We start from the raw sequence: 18,353 nt of genomic DNA on the forward strand, positions 1-18,353 counted from the left end.
ACTTCTTGCTCATGTAGAATAATTTGTTATATCAATTAAGGGTTCAGTTGAATTGTCCACGTAACTCTGTAATAAAATTATATCTGAAACAAAATTATTTACTGCCACCGTTAGGTCCCGAAGTGCCTTCCAGATGGTATTCAATGTAACCTCCACGGGAGCCAAAAACTCCAAGTTGATTTCTCATAGGTGTTTAGGAGTGGTTCTGCCGATTCGGGTTCTGCTGTAAACGTTCTCCGTTTCAGCATATACCTCTAACTCCTCCACTCCTTTGGACATGGTGGTTGACTAATTTGGGAGCGATGGAGTTGTTTTTTCCAGGTCCAAGAGCGTCGACGCTTCTTTGCCGGCGCTAATCAAAGGACTCACCAACCCTTTCATCTGTGGGCAGTTCGTCGCGCAGCGGTCCTGCACTTGCTGCTCAGGGGATAAAACGTTGGCCATCGGCGGCTGACCACTGGTTGTCCCCTTCCTCTCAGTTAAGGTAGCTGCAATTGCAGAGAGGAAATTTACGTAAAGAAGACGAAACTTCAGAGGGCAGCTGGGCTGTTGGGCATACGAACTTCAGGTCACCATCTTACCACTCTCCCAGTTTGGGACACTCTTTGTCTGGTTTCACCTCAGAGGCCTGTCTGATATGGGTAACCCTTCAGCATAGCCCTCTAATCATTGAAACACACAAGCCCCTCCACCTCTACAAGGTGGTGTCCCTTCGGAGGGGAATTTTATTCTTTATAATAGTTTCCACTAGTTTGCCCAGCACTGACGTCAGGCTTACTGGTCTGTAATTTCCCGGATCATCCCTGGAACCCTTTTTAAAAATCGGCATCACATTGGCCACCCTCCAGTCTTCAGGTACTATGGACGATTGTAACAGGTTACATATTAGTAACAGCAGATTATCAGTTTCATGCTTGAGTTCTTTGATTACCCTTGGATGTATGCCATCCAGTCCAGGTGATTTACTACTGTTTAAGTTGTCGATTTTTGACTCAGTACATCTTCCAGGTTCACCGAGATTTCTTTCAGTTCTTCCACATCATCACCCTTGAAATTTATTTCCAGTACAGGCAGATCTCTTAAATCTTCTTCCATAAAGATCGAAGCAAAGAATTCATTAAGTTTCTCCACTATGGCCTTGTCCTCCCTGAGTGCTCCTTTTACTTCTTAATGAGCTAACGGTCCCATGGATTCCATTGCAGGCTTTCTTCTTCTGACTTACCTGAAAAAGTTGTTACTGTGAGTTTTAGCCTTTTCGGCAACTTTCTCTTCATATTTTTATTTAGCCTCCTTTAGTAATACTTTGCAGACTTTCCAGTGCTTATGTTGCTTCTTATTTTTTTCATTTGGGTCCTTTTTCCATTCTTTGAAGGACATTCTTTTGGCTGTAATAGCCTTTTTCACTTTCTTTTAACCATGCTGGCTGACGTTTTCTCTTCTTTCCACCTGTGCAAATAATTGGAATGCATCTGGTCTGGTATTTTTGAATAACGTCCATACCTGATTTATAGGCATATTTTCAAAGCACTTAGCCTTCCAAAGTTCCATAGGTTTCTATGGAACTTTGGAAGGCTAAGTGCTTTGAAAATATGCCTCTTAGTGTCCTTACCTTTGTAGCTGATCCTTGTAGCATCTTTTTAACCATTTTCCTCATTTGTCACCCTTTTGTAAATTAAATTCAGCTACAGTAGATTTCTTTTGCGGGTTCATCCCAGATAGTAGCTCAGACTTGATCATGTTATGATCACTGTTTCCCAGGGGACCCAACACCACCATCTCTCGCACTATAGCCTGCATGCCACCAAGGACCAAATCCAGAATGGCTCCCCCTCTTGTCAGTTCCTTGAGTGTGTTGTGTTCAATTCAGGGAACCATATCTCAAAAAAGATATAGCGGAATTAGAAAAGGTTCAAAGAAAAGTGACCAAAATGATATAGGAGATGCATGCCTCTCATATGAGGAAAGGCTAAAGAGGTTGGGGCTCTTAGGCTTGGGAAAAAACCACTGAGGGAGGAATATAATTGAGGTCTACAAAATCCTGAGTGGTGTAGAACAGGTAAAAGTGAATCTATTTTTCGCTCTTTCAAAAAGTACAGAGACCAGGGTACACTCATTGAAATTACATGTAAAGTCTTTAAAAACAAACAGGAGGAAATATTTTTTTCACTCAACAAATAGTTAAGCTCTGGAACTTGTTGCCAGAGGATGTGTTAACAGCAGTTAGCGTATCTGGGTTTTAAAAAGGTTTGGGCATTCCTGGAGGAAAAGTCCATAGTCTGCTATTGAAATAGACATAGGGAAGCCACTGGGATTGGTAGCATGGAATATTGCTATTTGAGTTTTTGCCAGGTATTTGTGACCTGGATTGGCCACTGTTGGAAGCAGGATACTGGGCTAGATGGATCAGTGGTATGACCCAGTATGGCTATTCTTTGTTCTTTCTACACTTTTTGGAGGTGGGGGTCTCCCTGCATACTATTCCTTTCTTTCTTCTGAAACAGGTATCAGCATTTCATCTCAACCAAATTGTGGAGGTTTAATCCTTTCGCAGAGAGGACCATCTCTATTGACTTCATGTGCACCTTTCTTTAAATTAGTCACCTTACTCTCTTACCTATCTATATTTTAACCATCTTTCTGACCTCATGTGCAACTTCCTTTAAATTAGTCACCTTACTTTCTAACTCTTCTTAATCTCTTACCTATCTTATATGTTCCATCTTTTCTTATACCCTTCATTGTCAATTAAAATGTTCTATTACGTATTGACATTGTAAGTAGTATACTATGTCATACTTTATTTGAATATTTTTACAGCTGTAATTGCCTGTTGCTCATGTTTGATTTATTCTTACAGTACACTGCCTTGAGTGAAATAAATCTTAATAAATAAAATAGTAGGCTCTGTATTCTTCCTTGAAGTTTCTCAGTGTGTGTGGTGTCCTCATTAGATATCTGGAAGTCATGAATGAGTTTCGCAAATCGGACAAGCTGTACTCTTTGTTAAACTGAGGCTTCTAAGCCCACACTTACTAGATGGCCAAAGCTGACGGGATAGTCTCCTTATTTGCTTGTGGGGAAGCAGGCTCCCCAGTCTTTGTGGGCTCATTCTGTGAGGCATACAGTGACATCCTGGCAGAAACTACCTTACTATCTCTGAAAGATATTTACAAGGTGGCAACATGGTCAACTTTGCATACCTTTTGCCAAGCACTACAGGATGGATGTTGCCACGTGCTCAGAAGCCAGTTTTGGGGCTTCAATCCGCAGGGCGTCATCGGGATCCCACCCACTATAGGGATTGCTTTTGAACATCCCACAGGTTCTGGCATAGTGGAAGCTATGTAATGGAAGGAGAAATTAGGTCTTAACCTGATAATTTTTTTTCATTAGTCCTTCCCACTATTACGAAGGTTCACCTGAGGTTTCCGAGATGTTTAGTTGGTGTGAAGTAATGGGCCCGTCACCTTGTATGGTGCTTCCTACATATTTTTTGTACTCTACAAGTTGTCCAGAGATGAGAGGTCCACATGTTTGCTCGTCTAGTTATTGTTAGGTTAGGGAGTTGTTTAAGGTGGTTGTGTTCTTTCTCCTTATTGCTTTTCTACATAAATACTGAGGAGATGGACTGGATACCAAGAGAGAAGTGTCTCAGCTCAGTTTTCAGTTCTCTGTCTCCACCTGCTGCTTGATGGATATAACTAGGCCACTGGTTCTGGAATAGTGGGAAGGAATAATGGAAAGAAATTGATCAGGTAAGACCTAATTTCTCTTTTAAGATTCTGGTGTTCAAATGATTTCATGTTTGTTTTTTATCTCTTTTATTTGTTTATTGTAATCCACTTGGATAGACTAATAATCAGATAAAGCAGTATATACATTTATAGCACATTCTGTGACACTTTATTCATCTAAGTTCTGTTTATCATAGGCACAAATCATACCCTTATGTGCTAGACACCTTCAGTCCTGTCAGAATAACTTGATCAAGGTTCTGTTGGTTTTGGAGATGAAACTTTCACAGCTGTAGGGCAGTGTTGCAGCTATGGGATTTATTGCCAGATTGTGATCTTCTGGTTTCTCAGAATGCTTACTACAGTGTGTGGGAGGTGGGGTGATGATACTATGTTGATTTTATGTGGTGATTGATATGATATTGCATCATATAAAGCAGCTTCTATTTATTCAGTAACTTTACACATCCAAGAAGTACATGATTTGTTCTACAGTGCCATCAGCAGGTCAGGAGAGATTATTTGCTTTCCCTAAACAGTTTTTGTGCTTTGACATATAACTTAGGAAAAGCCATCACTTATCTGTCCTTTTAGTATGCCAAGCATCTTGATCATAGACTGGTTTTTGAAACTGCCTTTGCAGTAGTGAATTCTCAAAATAGTTTACAATTGGGCATTTGTTGGGCCCCCAACTTATGTATAAAGTGATTCCTTCAATGCCCCCACAGTACATCTGAGACATTTCATTACTGTAAACGTATGAAGCAGCTTCAGAAATTTGATCATCTTCAGTCACTAACAAATTTTAAAAAAAAGCATTTCTACTTTTAAAACTATTTAAAAACATCCAATTTTGCCAAAAGAATATATATCAATTTTGTACCATTTTGTGTGCTTGTTTTCCAGTGGAATTATAAGCAGAGAGAGGTCTTATTCATGAAACACTTTTGTAAATATATAGCTGCTATTCCCCTGCTAAATAATTATGGAAAATGTAGCCTGTATATTTGGTATGATCATTTTGATATTCTGGGCATTGCCAAGGTACTTCTACATTAAGATCTAAATAAAGATGTTATGGAATTCTTCATAACCTCTTGGCTGTTTTGTTATATTCTTAAATGTAAACATTAGCAGCTGTGTGGGGATCTGTATGAAAAACAAAAGGAAAAAGTGATCATTTTGATATGGATTCATGTTTAAAAATGACGGCAGTTGGAATTCTTAGGTAAAATTCTCTGCCAAGTATGACCTTTCAGTTTAATTTGGTTTATAGCAATATTATAGAAGATTCATCAGCTAAGACTGAAAATTTGCATATAGTAATGCTTATGAATTGTGGAACTTTTTAATTTGGTACCTTGGTACATGGCGTTTCAGTACAGTTCAGTAGGTTAATTGACAAGGTACAGTTTGCTGCCTAGCTTTAATTGCCACTAAGCCTGTCTGCATGTCATGGTTTGCAGTGCTATCATTGGTCGCAGCAGAAAAGATTTCAAGAAATATTTATTCAACTTCATCGCAGCCATGCCAGCTGTAAGTGTGTTTATCCATGAAAAGGTTTTATGCATGTTGAAATGAGTTGGCTTTTTCTATCATACTAACGGCAAAAATGAAATTATGTATACTTTATTAAAAATGCCTTGATAGACTGTAGTTCATGGTCCTATGTAGGAGAACAGGTTTTCTTCCAAGCTAAGACTCTTCTCTCCCCCAGTCCTAAAAGACCCTTCAGCATGCTTATATTTTACCAGGGAGATAAGTGTAGGAAATGTACTCACCCTTTCAGATAGAAGGTGATGTGACAGCCATTGTGAAATTATCAGGATGTCTTAATTTACTTTCTGGGGAAGGGGGACAATAGGGGAGAGGTGAATCCTGATTAAGGAATTTAATGCAGCTCTTTAAGAGATGGGGAAAGAGAGTTTGCCAGTAACAAAAAGGAAAAGTGTTAAGGGTTGTTTGATGCTCAGTGGCAGTATTGCCAGCTGTCTTGCAGGAAATATTGGTTTGATTCCCAGACCTGACTTCTGCTTGGGTCAGTTGGTACAGCTATGAAGAAAGGAGAGGGAGTATGAGAGCCCCAGTATTACATGAGTGAGACCTACTTTCCAAAATTGGAGGGCATGCTTTGGATCACAGAGAGCTGCATTATACTACAATAACTGGTCTAGATAGCAGAGGGGTTAAAATGAAAGAAAAACCCCATATAATTGTAGATAAAGGCTGATGACACTATAACCTTAGTAGGTGCCATTTCAGATTGAGCTGTAAGCCCACAAGAAGCTGCTGAGCTCCCATCCCACCCCCTGCCTTCTTCCCAAACATGTAAATATGGAAATTCCATTTTAAATATGCACTTCATTGCTATTTGTCTAGTTTGCATGCACTGTTGCTTTATTAGTTTCTTTATCTTAATAGTTATTTTGAAATAATAATATCAGATGAAATAGTAGTATTTAATAAATTAACTTTTAAAAGCTAGAACTATACTTTGTGAATGATAAAACCATTTTAACATGATACTCTGTTTATTCAGTCCCTTTTTGAAAACTAACACAGATCTTATGTTCTTGTATGAATCCTAGATTTCTTTAGTGAATAACTTTCTGAAGCTTGGATTGAATGAACTGAAGCTGTGTTTCCGGAAAAGACTCACTAAATACCTGTATGATGAGTATCTGCAGTAAGTTCTATCTTGAGAGTTTTTTCTGAAGGTTTAATAGTAATCTTTTATCTCTAGGAAAAATATACTGTAAGAGTATAATAAAAATAAACACGTGTTTTAGTTTAAGAAGTAATTTTAGAGTCAATCTCTGCTAAATTAGCGATTTTTCAACTTCTCAACTCTACAGCTATCTTTTATGAGCCTAGTTAATTTTGACACTTTGGAAAAAGTCTCATGGTTCACGGTGACTTTGATAACAACCACCACTGCCTTTTTAGCAGCATGTTATAAAAGTTTTTCCTTTAAAACTAGGGCTGCTACGATTTCTTGGACATTCCATCTAGGACAGTCCAAGCCATGGGGTTGGTCTTCCAACTAGTGGGGAGAGAGAATACAGTTTTTCATCATTGCTCAACGAGAGTTGTAAAAAGTATATTTAGCTTTCAGGTTAGAAGATCGTATCCAGCAGAAAAAAGGCATGATATTTTGTGTACCCAGGCTTAAGGAAAATGATTTTAAGAGATGCATATAATAGTTAAGGATTCTGTCAATGTGTTGCTTCTAAGTGACAGACTGGTTAGCGCTTAAAACAAAACAGCACTTGGCTGATTAGTCACAGGAAACCTCAGTTTAGAATTTTAACTTCAATTTGTACTACAGCTTAGCCATTTAAAATAAAAGGAATGCTATCAGAAAGCAAGGTAGGGTCATACTTGAGTAATTTTATTAAAGTTATTTGCTAGAGAAAGTTACCTTTTATAGCCAGCAGTAGAAAACTAAAATCAGAACCTCCAGGCTAGCAATTTTAGAAGCGCTCCTTGCCAAAGTCTCAGTTTGGATGAGACAATGGTGCAGAGAGGAGAGATTTAGATTTATTAGGAACTGGGCAACATTCTGGGAAAGGGAGAGCCTATTGGAAAAGGATGGGATGGAACCAGGCTGCTGGCATTGACATTTAAAAAGGAGATAGAGCAGCTTTTAAATTGAGGGGGGGGGGGGGGGGGGCAGATTTGCTCAGAAGTGCATGGTTCGGCTTGCAATCATTGCCTCTGTAGCCTTTCCAGCTCCGGCTGGCCCAGGGAGCTGAGCACCTGAGCTTCCATTGAATCTGCCAGTAAACTAGCCCTTGGCAGCTTATCACTAGGGCTTCTTTACTTTTACTTTACACTGGACTTATATCCTGCTAACACCACTATTATTTCTAAGCTGGTCACAAAAATCAAGAGTGAACAATATGTTCAGATAGTACAAATCAGTCGCATTTACAAATAAAATAAACATAAATGAGTTTAACCCCCCCCCCCCCAGTAATTATTAAAATATTTCCAAAATAAGACAGTTTTTAACAATTTCCTCAAAAGTAAATATGTATCCTTTGAAGTTCCACTGGTAATGAATTCCAGAACGTTACTGCTTTATAAGAGATGGAAGTAGGCAACTGTTTCTTGTATCTGACATTATGCACTGGCACGTAATAAAATAAACATTGTTCCCTTTAACGACTAGATTTATAAGTTTCACTAGATAATGAGCCTCACAGTGCAAGATACTAAAAACTAAAATCCCTAATTTAAACTGCACCCGCAGCTCCACCGGCAGCCAGTGTAAATCCAACAAATTTGGTGTTATTGAAACATTGAGTCAGAAAATAAATTAGCCTGGCAGCAGTGTTCTGAATTATTTGTTAACTTTGCAAAGAACCTTTAGAGCAAACCAAAAACACACTGTTAGAATAGTCTGCTCTGGAAAGGATTAGAGACTGGACAAAAATTTGAAAGTGGAAGTAGTAAAATATTTCTTAGTATAATGCAACATTTTCAACAATTAAAAAGTTCTTGATCACAAGATTGATATGAGATCGCATTGTATCATGCTGTCTAGCTCTACACCAGGCACCCTAGTTGACTATTCAAAATGAAAATGGTCTGTCCCAATCTTAAATTTTAAACTACAAGGATGTTCTGCTGATCCCAACCAAAGGAATTTTGTTTTTCCTTTGTTTAACTTAAGCCTATGACTCACAGTCCAGTTTTCTATTATGGTGAACCAATTAATAATACCAGCAAGGGTTTCAGACCACTCAGAAAAGACGGGACATAATATCGATATATCATCTGCTTATATGAAGAAAGATAGATTTGTTTGTTCCAAAGAATTCCCAGTGATTGTAACAAAATATTGAATAGGGTGGGTGACAGAGGAGAGCAACACCGCAAGGTGATCTCCAATAATCTGATGTTCGCTCATTTCACTTTACTGAATAGGATCTACAGGTGTTTATGAATTGTAAATGTATGCATGTGTTAATTTCCAGCTAATTAGGGCTTCTGTGAGGGTATATAAAATTGGCGTTATTTATGTTTATTTTGTTTACAGGTGCTATTGCTGAGTACCTCATCCAGTTGAATCAAAAGTGATTATTGGTGTAGTTGAGGAATCATCAGCACAGAGAAGGCACACAAAGTGGGCAATCCAAGACGGGCAAGGGGAGGCATGAGAGTACTAGGAGTAGTGGTGTGTTTCCAGTATTTATCCGGTATTTGCACTTGTGGTGTTTTATCGGAATTTATCAGTTTGAAACCTAATTATGCAACCTTACTGTTGGGAGACCAAGCCCTTCTAATAGCCCAGGGCCTTTCTAAGCCGTACAGAAGATTCATATATACTTCCCTCTTATTGATAAAAAAGACCATTTTACAATTCTGGATACACCCGGAGAATACCCCGGTAGAAGTGTGGTATATTAAAATGAGAACGGTTCATGAGAATGAATGCCGTATCTATTCTACTTCCGCAAACCTTGCTAGCAAGCAATATCATAGTCTGTGGACAGCTTGTTTAAAAGTGTTACCTTTACAGGGCAATGGGGGAGGGGTAAGGGAGGGTAGGAGGGGAGTGCATGGGATATGGCTGTTGAGTTATGGTATGGGCTAAAGTGGTGAACATGAAGTACGAGTGTGTGTGTGTGTGTGGGGGGGGGGGGGGGATAAAAATGGAAAATGCAGTATCTAGTGTGAGCCATACCGATGATTCATGGTTAGATGTTCCTGAAGGCTCAAATTGTGGGTTCTTTGAGATACTGTACAGATGCACTTGGAAGTTTTGGATATTTCTGTGTGAACACTGTTGTACTTTTCCTACCTGAGCACACAATTCTGGAATGCGCTGCCGCGCAACTTAAAAACAATCTATGAATTAACCAACTTCCGCAAACTACTGAAGACCCATGTCTTCAACAAGACATACCACAAAGATCAACAAATATGAACTCCTATACATATATCCAGAATTGCCTTACAGTATTTACTTGTCAAACTTCTATCATGTTTTATCGTTATGTTACTCAAGATCCTTCTGTTATATTAAATGTATATTTTCTTATATATTTCCACTTTTCATGATGTATTGTAAGCCACATTGAGCCTGCAAAGAGGTGGGAAAATGTGGGAAACTCCAAGAAAGGGAAATGGGACTTGATATACCGCCTTTCTGAGGTTTTTGCAACTACATTCAAAGCGGTTTACATATATTCAGGTACTTATTTTGTACCAGGGGCAATGGAGGGTTAAGTGACTTGCCCAGAGTCACAAGGAGCTGCAGAAGGAATCAAACTCAGTTCCCCAAGAAACCAACTTTACAGTTAAGGCAGTGGTGAAAACATGGTTACCATCCATTCTCTGGGAACCATTTTGAAATACCTGCAAATGATTAATTCTTGGTTGTTTGCCAATAACAAGATTTAAAAAAAATTATTTTGTAAAGGACACTTCAAAGCTATATGCAATAGCAGTGAATAGATTTGTCATTTCTTCTTGCTGTTTTAGATCTTATACATATTACAAAATGGGAAATTTGGACAACAGGATAGCCAATGCAGATCAACTGCTCACACAAGATGTAGAAAAATTCTGCAACAGTGTAGTGGACCTTTATTCAAACCTTAGCAAGGTAAGCATTTTCAAATTTTCTTGTCATCCCCATCCAGAGTACTACCATTTTGGTAGTACTGTTTAAAAACACACGTTCAGACACTTCAAAACATTTAAATAAAATCTAATTGACATTTGCGCTATAGTTTCATGTGTTTTGGTCCCTTGATAAAGGAAGATTGTATGGTTTTACAGCAGTATGAATATTAAGCCTGTCCTTTGAATAAAAAATGTTTAATGCAGTGGCGATCCTAGGTCGGCTGCCACCCGGGGCAGATCACCGCTGTGCACCCCCCCCCCCCAGGTGCAGTACGACACCCCCTCCCCAAGGTGAAGAGAGCAGCCGCGCGCCTGTCGTCTCCACTGGCTCCCTGTGCCCTGGAACAGGAAGTAACCTGTTCCGGGGGCAGAGGGAACCAGCGGAGACGACAGGCGCACGGCTGCTGTCTGCACCCTCCAGCAACGTGCACCCGGGGCGGACCGCCCCCACTGCCCCGCCCTTGCTATGCCGCTGGTTTAATGTATATTGAAGTTCATTAAAAAAAAAACAGCATGATAAAATGATTTTTGCTGCCATGTTAAATATATCTAAAGATTACGCTTGTTCCTTATCGGTGGTATATGTTGGACTGTAAAGGCCTGAATGATGAGATAATGGTTCAAACCAACAGTATAGTTTTATGGGTTTTTAAAAATCTTCTCTCTTTTTTTTTTTTTTTTTTTTCAAATACACTTTCAGGGGTCTTTTTACAAAGCCTTAGTGCACCCTTATGTGGGTCTTTCAAGCACACTAAGGCCATTTCTACTGCACCAGGAAAATGGCCGATTTTTCCGAATTAATTTCCATGTACTAATGTTGCCATTAGCACACAGCCATTAACAAAAAAATCAACGCGTGAGCCCATACCACAACCTAATTGGAGGTGGTAAGGGCTCACCTGGTAATCCTGTGCTAATCCACGCAGTGACAATGCGCTGATTATGCAGAAACGCCTATTCTGTACCCTCAGATATGCTGCCTTTGCCAAAAAAAAAAAATTTTAGCATTTGGGTAGCACACGCACATTTTGAAATTTACTGTGGATTCCTCAAAGCATCCCATGGTAAGATATGCTTACCTTTCTGGTCTGATTGTATTTCTTATTTGTGTCTTATATTTGTTAGAATTCATTTTATACTGGGTATCTTTGTTTTTTGGCAGGGTTCTTATGTGGTTATTGTCTGTTTTTCCTTTGTATGTAATCTGTATTATGCATTTATATATTGCTGTAACTCTTCTGGAGCACAAATTTGTACAGGTGAGATGTAAATTTAACTAATTAACACAATAATAAAAAGGAAAAGATATGGTCTAATATCTTAGAGTTGTACCACCATATGATACAATTCTGGACAACAATGACTCTGTTTTGTATTGGTGATTGCTTGTATGTGCATACCAAATGATCTGGAGGTGGGGTGGGGGGTGGGGGGGTGGGAGGGAAGAAAACATTCCTGGCATTTGAGTGAAATACATGACCTGAAATCCACAGTAACCCCCTGAGCTGAGCTCTGAAATCAGGCTCCCATCAGCACTCTGGGAGCAGCCTGGAAGCAGATCATACTTCCCCTGTAAGAAGGAGAGTTCACCAAATATATCCCCCTCTCCATCCAGGCAGATGTGGGCACTGTGACGAAAGTCCCCCTACGGTGGGCTGATCATGTCATCAGATAGCACATCCCGAAGCTTCACCTTCTTACCCCTCTTGGGAGTGGAGGTTTTTAAATATTTGGGGGTGTTAGCTGGGATGCTGAGGTAAGTTATTCTGATTCTACCATGGCCACAAGATTTGGAAGTTATTCCAAATCTTGTGGCAATGGTAGAATCAGAAAACACTCCCAAAATTCTGTCTTGCAAGAACCGATGCACACGGTACAAGAAGCTTAAATGCAGTGTTGCATAGGAAAAGTTCCCAGTTGAGGAAAAGGCAATCGTTTATCACACAAACACTTCAATTTAAATCACAGCTGAACTAAAATTTTTGTTCCCTCGGAAAGTCCCTTTCCCTGGAAGCCATTGCTGGACTCCGCATATGCAGAGTTATGGATGCTTGTTTACTCTTTCCAAAAATACTAGGACTAGGGGGCATGCAATGAAGCTACAAAGTAGTAAATTTAAAATGAATCGGAGAAAATATTTCTACACTCAACGTGTAATTAAGCTCTGGAATTCGTTGCCAGGGAATGTGGTAAAAGCAGTTAGCTTAGAGAAGTTTAAAAAAGGTTTCGATAGCTTCCTAAAAGAAAAGTACTTAAGCCATTATTAAAATGGACTTGGGAAAATCCACTGCTTATTTCTGGGATAAGCAGCATAAAATGTATTATATTGTTTTGGGACCTTGCCAGGTACTTGTGACCTGGATTGGCCACTGATGGAAACAGGATACTGGCCTTGATGGACCTTCAGTCCCAGTATGGCAACACTTATGTACTTATCAAATCACTTTTTATTGACTCTAGCAGCATATTGGTAAGCAAAGAAGGAACTCTGTACATTCTCTATTTATTCATCCAGTGAACTTGTATTCCCTTTGCAGCATTCAGGTGATTTCTATAGTCCATGTGTTCACTCTCTGTGTTGCTGGCAAGCTAGAGCCACCGACTGGCCTGAGGATCTGTTCTGTGCTGGTATATTATTTTTGCCCCTCATACATCTGTTCACTCTTCCAGTTTCATACAAAGATACTATTTGAAATAAAAGCATCAACAGAAGGTATTGCTTATATTATATTTAGGTATAGGCAGTACAAAATCATTTATGTGTACATAGTACATCTTGCTGATGGATTATAGCCTTGAAAAAGTCTGTTACTACCCCAGCCACTGACTTTATACAGTGATTATGATTCAGAAAAGTTCAAGGAGTAAGATGTCTTTGGATTACCTTTTTTGGCGTAAATGTCTGGGCCCTGACTCAAGATGGGGACCTGCCTCTGTGTAAGTCTGTGGTATGACCACCCAAAATGTATTTTGTGCAGTTCTAGTATCCCCATCTCTCAAGGTACGTCAGAAATAGTAAATGTATGGCAAATAAGGTCTGTAACAGCTCCCCTGTGAGGAAAGGCCTGAAAAGTCAATTGCAGCATCTGAAAGAAGCCTGCAAAACTATAAGTTGCATAAAATGAGCAAATGAATAATAGGCATGCATCTGTCTATCCTCTGTTCAAACTGCACCAGGAACTGGGGGGGGGAGGGTACCTCATGCAACCATCTGATTGTAAAAACATGACCGGATTTAAGAAGTCCACCCCCAGATATTTATATGTTTTATTTTTTTTTTAACTCAAGTGTGGAAGAAGGAAAAGCCCATTTATTTGTTTTGAGACTTGTCAGTTTTGCACCAAATTGAATTGGCTCAAAAACAAAAGTTCACATTTTTTACTCTGCTACAACTAAACCTTTAGGGAATGGCCAACTACAACCCACAAGTCAAACCCAGTCCACAGTCACATAATTTTTCACTTTCTTCACATTGTGCAGTTTTCAATTCTACTCCATAGTCACTCTGCCAGCACTGTCACTGAGCATCCAGAGCACAGTAGAGCACTGGTATGCTTTTCCTGTCAGTGTCAGCAGCATTAGCACCTCTGGGAGTTGGAGAGAACAGACAATTAATCTGCAAACAGTTTTTAGAGAAAAAAAGAGTAAGGCAGGTAGAGTGATTCAATCAGTGAACATGAGGAAATAAATGCTATAGAAGGGATGATAAGAAAACTAGGTGAATGCTTTGAGGATGTGTGAGGAGAGAGTAAATGCTTCCAGGAATACAAGAGGCAGGGAGTCAGTGCTGCAGGTGAGGAAAGAGGAAGGGTAAATCCTGGAGAAGAATGATAGAGGAAAGAGTAGTTGCCATGCCCACACTTTGATATCAACAATGCAAGCTTTGCAATATACTGTCATAATTTACAACCACAGATTGAAAACCAGACATAAACAAGATACTGAAGTCTAGGTCCCAGCTATACAACTTATATTAAACATTGTACCAAAATGGTTTGCCCTAGACCTCCACCAGATTGAGGTATTGTGGGGCAAGAATATTTCTCTCCACTTCTCAGATCTGAGATATCCACAGGGTCCCCTCTTTTTCTTCTCAGGCCATAGACCAATCCGTCTCCTCAACCTAACCATGACTTCAAGTGCAATCCTCGGGCAAATATACTACTACTACTACTTACTACTACTTAGCATTTCTATAGCGCTGCCAGGGTTACGCAGCGCTGTACACGTTTAACATGGGGAAGGATAGTCCCTGCTCAAAAGAGCTTACAATCTAAAGGTTACAAACTATGTAGTCAGTGTAGGTAACTTACAACTTATGTAGTCAGTGTAGGTAGCTTACAATCTAGAGGTTACAAACTCTGTAGTCAGTGTAGGTAACATGAATAGGGAAGGTGGTTAGGCGCCAAAAGCAAGGGAGAAGAGATGGGCTTTGAGTAAGGACTTGAAGATAGGCAGGGAGGGCGCATGGCGTATGGGCTCGGGAAGTCTGTTCCAGGCATAAGGTGATGCGAGGCAGAAGGGGCGGAGTCTGGAGTTAGCGGTGGTAGAGAAGGGTACGGATAGGAGTGATTTGTCCTGAGAGCGGAGGTTACGGGTGGGAACATACGGGGAGAGGAGGGTAGAGCGGTAATGGGGGCTGCAGATTGAGTGCACTTGAAGGTCAATAGGAGAAGCTTGAACTGTATACGGTAGCGGATCGGGAGCCAGTGAAGCGACTTGAGGAGAGGGGTGATATGAGAGTATCGGTTCACGCGGTAGATAAGACGTGCGGCGGAATTTTGGACAGATTGAAGGGGGGATAGATGGCTAAGCGGGAGGCCAGCGAGAAGAAGGTTGCAATAGTCAAGACGAGAGGTAACGAGCGAGTGGACGAGGGTTCGGGTGGTCTGTTCAGAGAGGAATGGGCAAATTTTGGTGGTAATATAGAGGAAGAAGCGACAGGTCTTAGCTGTCTGCTGGATATATTTGCCCAACCCTGCTTCATGTTAACTTGGGAACTCATACCATGATGTGCATCTCACCTGTTAACCCTTCTGTGCTTCTACTTCCCCATTTCCTCCTCTGTCCTAATCTTGAATGTTTGATGGCCTAGCCTTACCGCTATCTGGGTTCCCCTTGGGTCGCCCAAAGAAGGAAAGGTGGTACAGTGGGTGCCCATCTTGTTGGTGCAGGTTACCAATTTATATTATTTGTTTTGCATTTAGCATACACTTTTAAAGAAGTAGCTCAGTTTGTGATTCTCATGCCTTTTTTTACATTTAGCCCACCCATTTTTCCTTCAGACTGAACACGAACTCCAACACCACTTGGGGTTTCCACTATCATTGCCACTGCTGCTGCTGATGTGAAGATCCATATTTGCATGGAGCTTATAGTGTCAGATCCTTATTGTGATAACCTTATGTTTCTGGCATCAATCTGAATTACTTCTACAGATTTCTGAGTCAGTAATCCCAAGTGGCAGGGATCAAAGTAAATGAGTTTGCTTGTAGAACTGCCAAGGTACCCAGTTCCAGGAGTCAAATTTTAAATTAGTATTGGATTTTCAGATGGTTTATGGGACCAGCAGTACTAACATCAATGAATAATAGAATTAGGATGCACGTTCAAAACTAGGACTATCCAATTTGTCTTCCACTTGGAACTGGGTAGCTTGGTAGTTGTATGCATGGGTTGGCGTTATCCCTAAATACTCAAGCTGCCCTCCTTGCTGTCACCACCTCTTGCTACATAGAAACAGAGAAAAATGTATGGCCTATTCAGTCTGCCCATCCATGCCATCTACTTTTCCTTTCACTCCCTTAGAGATCCTATGTACTTGTCCCAAGCACTCTTGAATTCAGATACTATTTTCGTCTGCACCACTTCCACTGGGAGGCTGTTCCACAAATTCACCACTCTCTTCGTGAAGAAGTATTTGCTCAGGTTACTTTTGAGTCTCTACCCTTTCACCTTCATCCTATGCCCCCTCGTTCCAGACCTTCCTTTCAATTGACTCACCTCCTGTGAATTTATGCTGTATAGTTTTAGATGTCTCTCTTTTATCTCCCCTCTCCTGACTTTCTTCCAATGAGTACATATTGAGATCTTTAAGTCTGTCCCCATACACTCTATGACAAAGACCACTGACTGCTTTAGTATCTTCCCTCTGTGCTGACCGCGCGCCCATTTTGGGTCTGAGACCTTACCGCCAGCTATTGACCTGACGGTAAAGACTCATGCGGTAACTGGGCGGTAATGACCTATGTGCGCCAGATGCCACTTGGTGCCCATCTGTTACACGCGCCCGAAAATAAAAAATATATTTCAGATGCGTGTATTGGACACGCGCCAAAAATGAAATTACCGCAAGAGCCAAGTGGTAGTCTAGCGGTAATTCCATTTTGGCGCATGTTGGGCGCACATAGACGCTTACACGGCTTAGTAAAAGGGCCCCTAAATGAGGTCTCACCAGAATTTTATACAGGGTATCATCACCTCCTTTTTCCTATTGACCATTCTTCCTGTGCACTGAAGCATTCTTCTAGCTTTTGTCATTGCCTTTTAGTTTAGTTCATTACAAATTTTGCTATACTGCTCTAACAGGTAGAACAGCGCGGACTAATACAAAAAGGAGGAAAGGGACTCAATTATCAGTAGAAGTAGTGATAGGTTAAGTTCTAAAGAAAGAACTTAAAAGAGAAGGAACACTTAAAAACAAACTACAGTGGTTAAAATACAGCAAGACAGGCACCACAGGTAAACTGTGGCTAGTTTGAGATATAGGCCTGGTTAAGCAGCCAAATCTTCAGCTCAGATTTAAAATTCTTTAATGACAAATTACTGTGAATAGTTTAGAGAAGATTGTTCCAAACCTGAGCGGAGATAAAATAAAAAGCACTATGCCTTGTGGACTTCAACTGCGCAGATTTTGAGCCCAGCATGACAAGGTGCTGATCATTTAAAGCAGTGTTTCCCAAGTCAGTTCTGGTGTATCCCAATGCCAGTCAGGTTTTCAGGTTATCCACAATGAATAGGCATGAAAGAGATTTGTATGTAATGGAGACAGTGTATGCAAATCAATTTCATGCATATTCATTGTGGATTACCTGAAAACCTGACTGGCAAGGAGGTATATCAGGCCCAGAATCAGAGCCCAGAACAGTCAAGTTTCAAATAAAAACTGGTTACATCACTGCAAGGCACTTCCATCCTATTATCTGTGTTCCAAATAAAAGAAAGAGAAATCAGTCCTCTGTAGCAGCTTTACGCATAAACATGCACCATCTGCTGGCTAAGTAGGAGAAATACACTTCAGACATAATTAAAACAGGAAAATATCCAATACATATTACAGGCTTAAAACACACTGGGCTAGATGCACTAAACGAGCCAGCAACGTGGTTTTTAAACCAGTTCTAGCCAGTGGCGTAGCCAAGTGGGCGCAGGTAGGCCCAGGCCCATCCATTTTGGGCTCAGGCCCACCCAGTAGCAGCACACCTATGATGACAAGGATCCCCAAGCCCCAGCAGCCGAAAACGCCCAACAACTGTTCCTCCTGCATACCTTGTAAATAGCAGATCTTTGCCCGCAGTGAGTAGCGACTGATACATACTGCTCAAACCAGCCCCACAGCCTTCCCTCTGATATACTTCCGCCTATGCGGAAACAGGAAGTTGCATCAGAGGGAAGGCTGTGGGGTCAACCTGAGCAGTGTGTATTAGTTGCTGCTCGCTGCCGATAAAAAGCTGCTATGCAGGGGATGGGGGGATATTTGAGAGACCATATGGCATGCAGGCGAGTGAGGGAGAGACCAAATCACTTGTGGGACAAGGCTGAGTTCTTCTGCCCACCCATCTTGGGCCCAGGCCCACCCAAAATTGGGTGTCTGGCTACGCCCCTGGTTCTAGCCAGTCTAGCGAGCAAGTAGTAAAACGAGTTCTCCGAGCCATTTTCCTGTCATGGTAGCAGCTAACGAAAACGGAATGCAAATGAGCTAAT

The 18,353-nt window shown here is 40.7% G+C and overlaps 1 protein-coding gene across 2 annotated transcripts in view; it reads left to right on the top strand.

Moving 5' to 3' along the window:
* Positions 1 to 18,353, top strand: part of ABCD3 (ATP binding cassette subfamily D member 3) — a 147,390-nt gene that overhangs the window by 67,509 nt on the left and 61,528 nt on the right. For both annotated transcript variants that reach the window (XM_030208506.1, XM_030208507.1), the window contains 3 exons: positions 5,201 to 5,270; positions 6,323 to 6,420; positions 10,227 to 10,350. In XM_030208506.1, coding sequence (XP_030064366.1) covers positions 5,201 to 5,270; positions 6,323 to 6,420; positions 10,227 to 10,350 — 292 coding nt within the window. The remainder of the gene's footprint in view (positions 1 to 5,200; positions 5,271 to 6,322; positions 6,421 to 10,226; positions 10,351 to 18,353) is intronic.

This window comes from Microcaecilia unicolor, chromosome 6, assembly GCF_901765095.1.
Source record: "Microcaecilia unicolor chromosome 6, aMicUni1.1, whole genome shotgun sequence".
In the NCBI taxonomy this organism is placed as follows: Eukaryota; Metazoa; Chordata; class Amphibia; order Gymnophiona; family Siphonopidae; genus Microcaecilia; species Microcaecilia unicolor.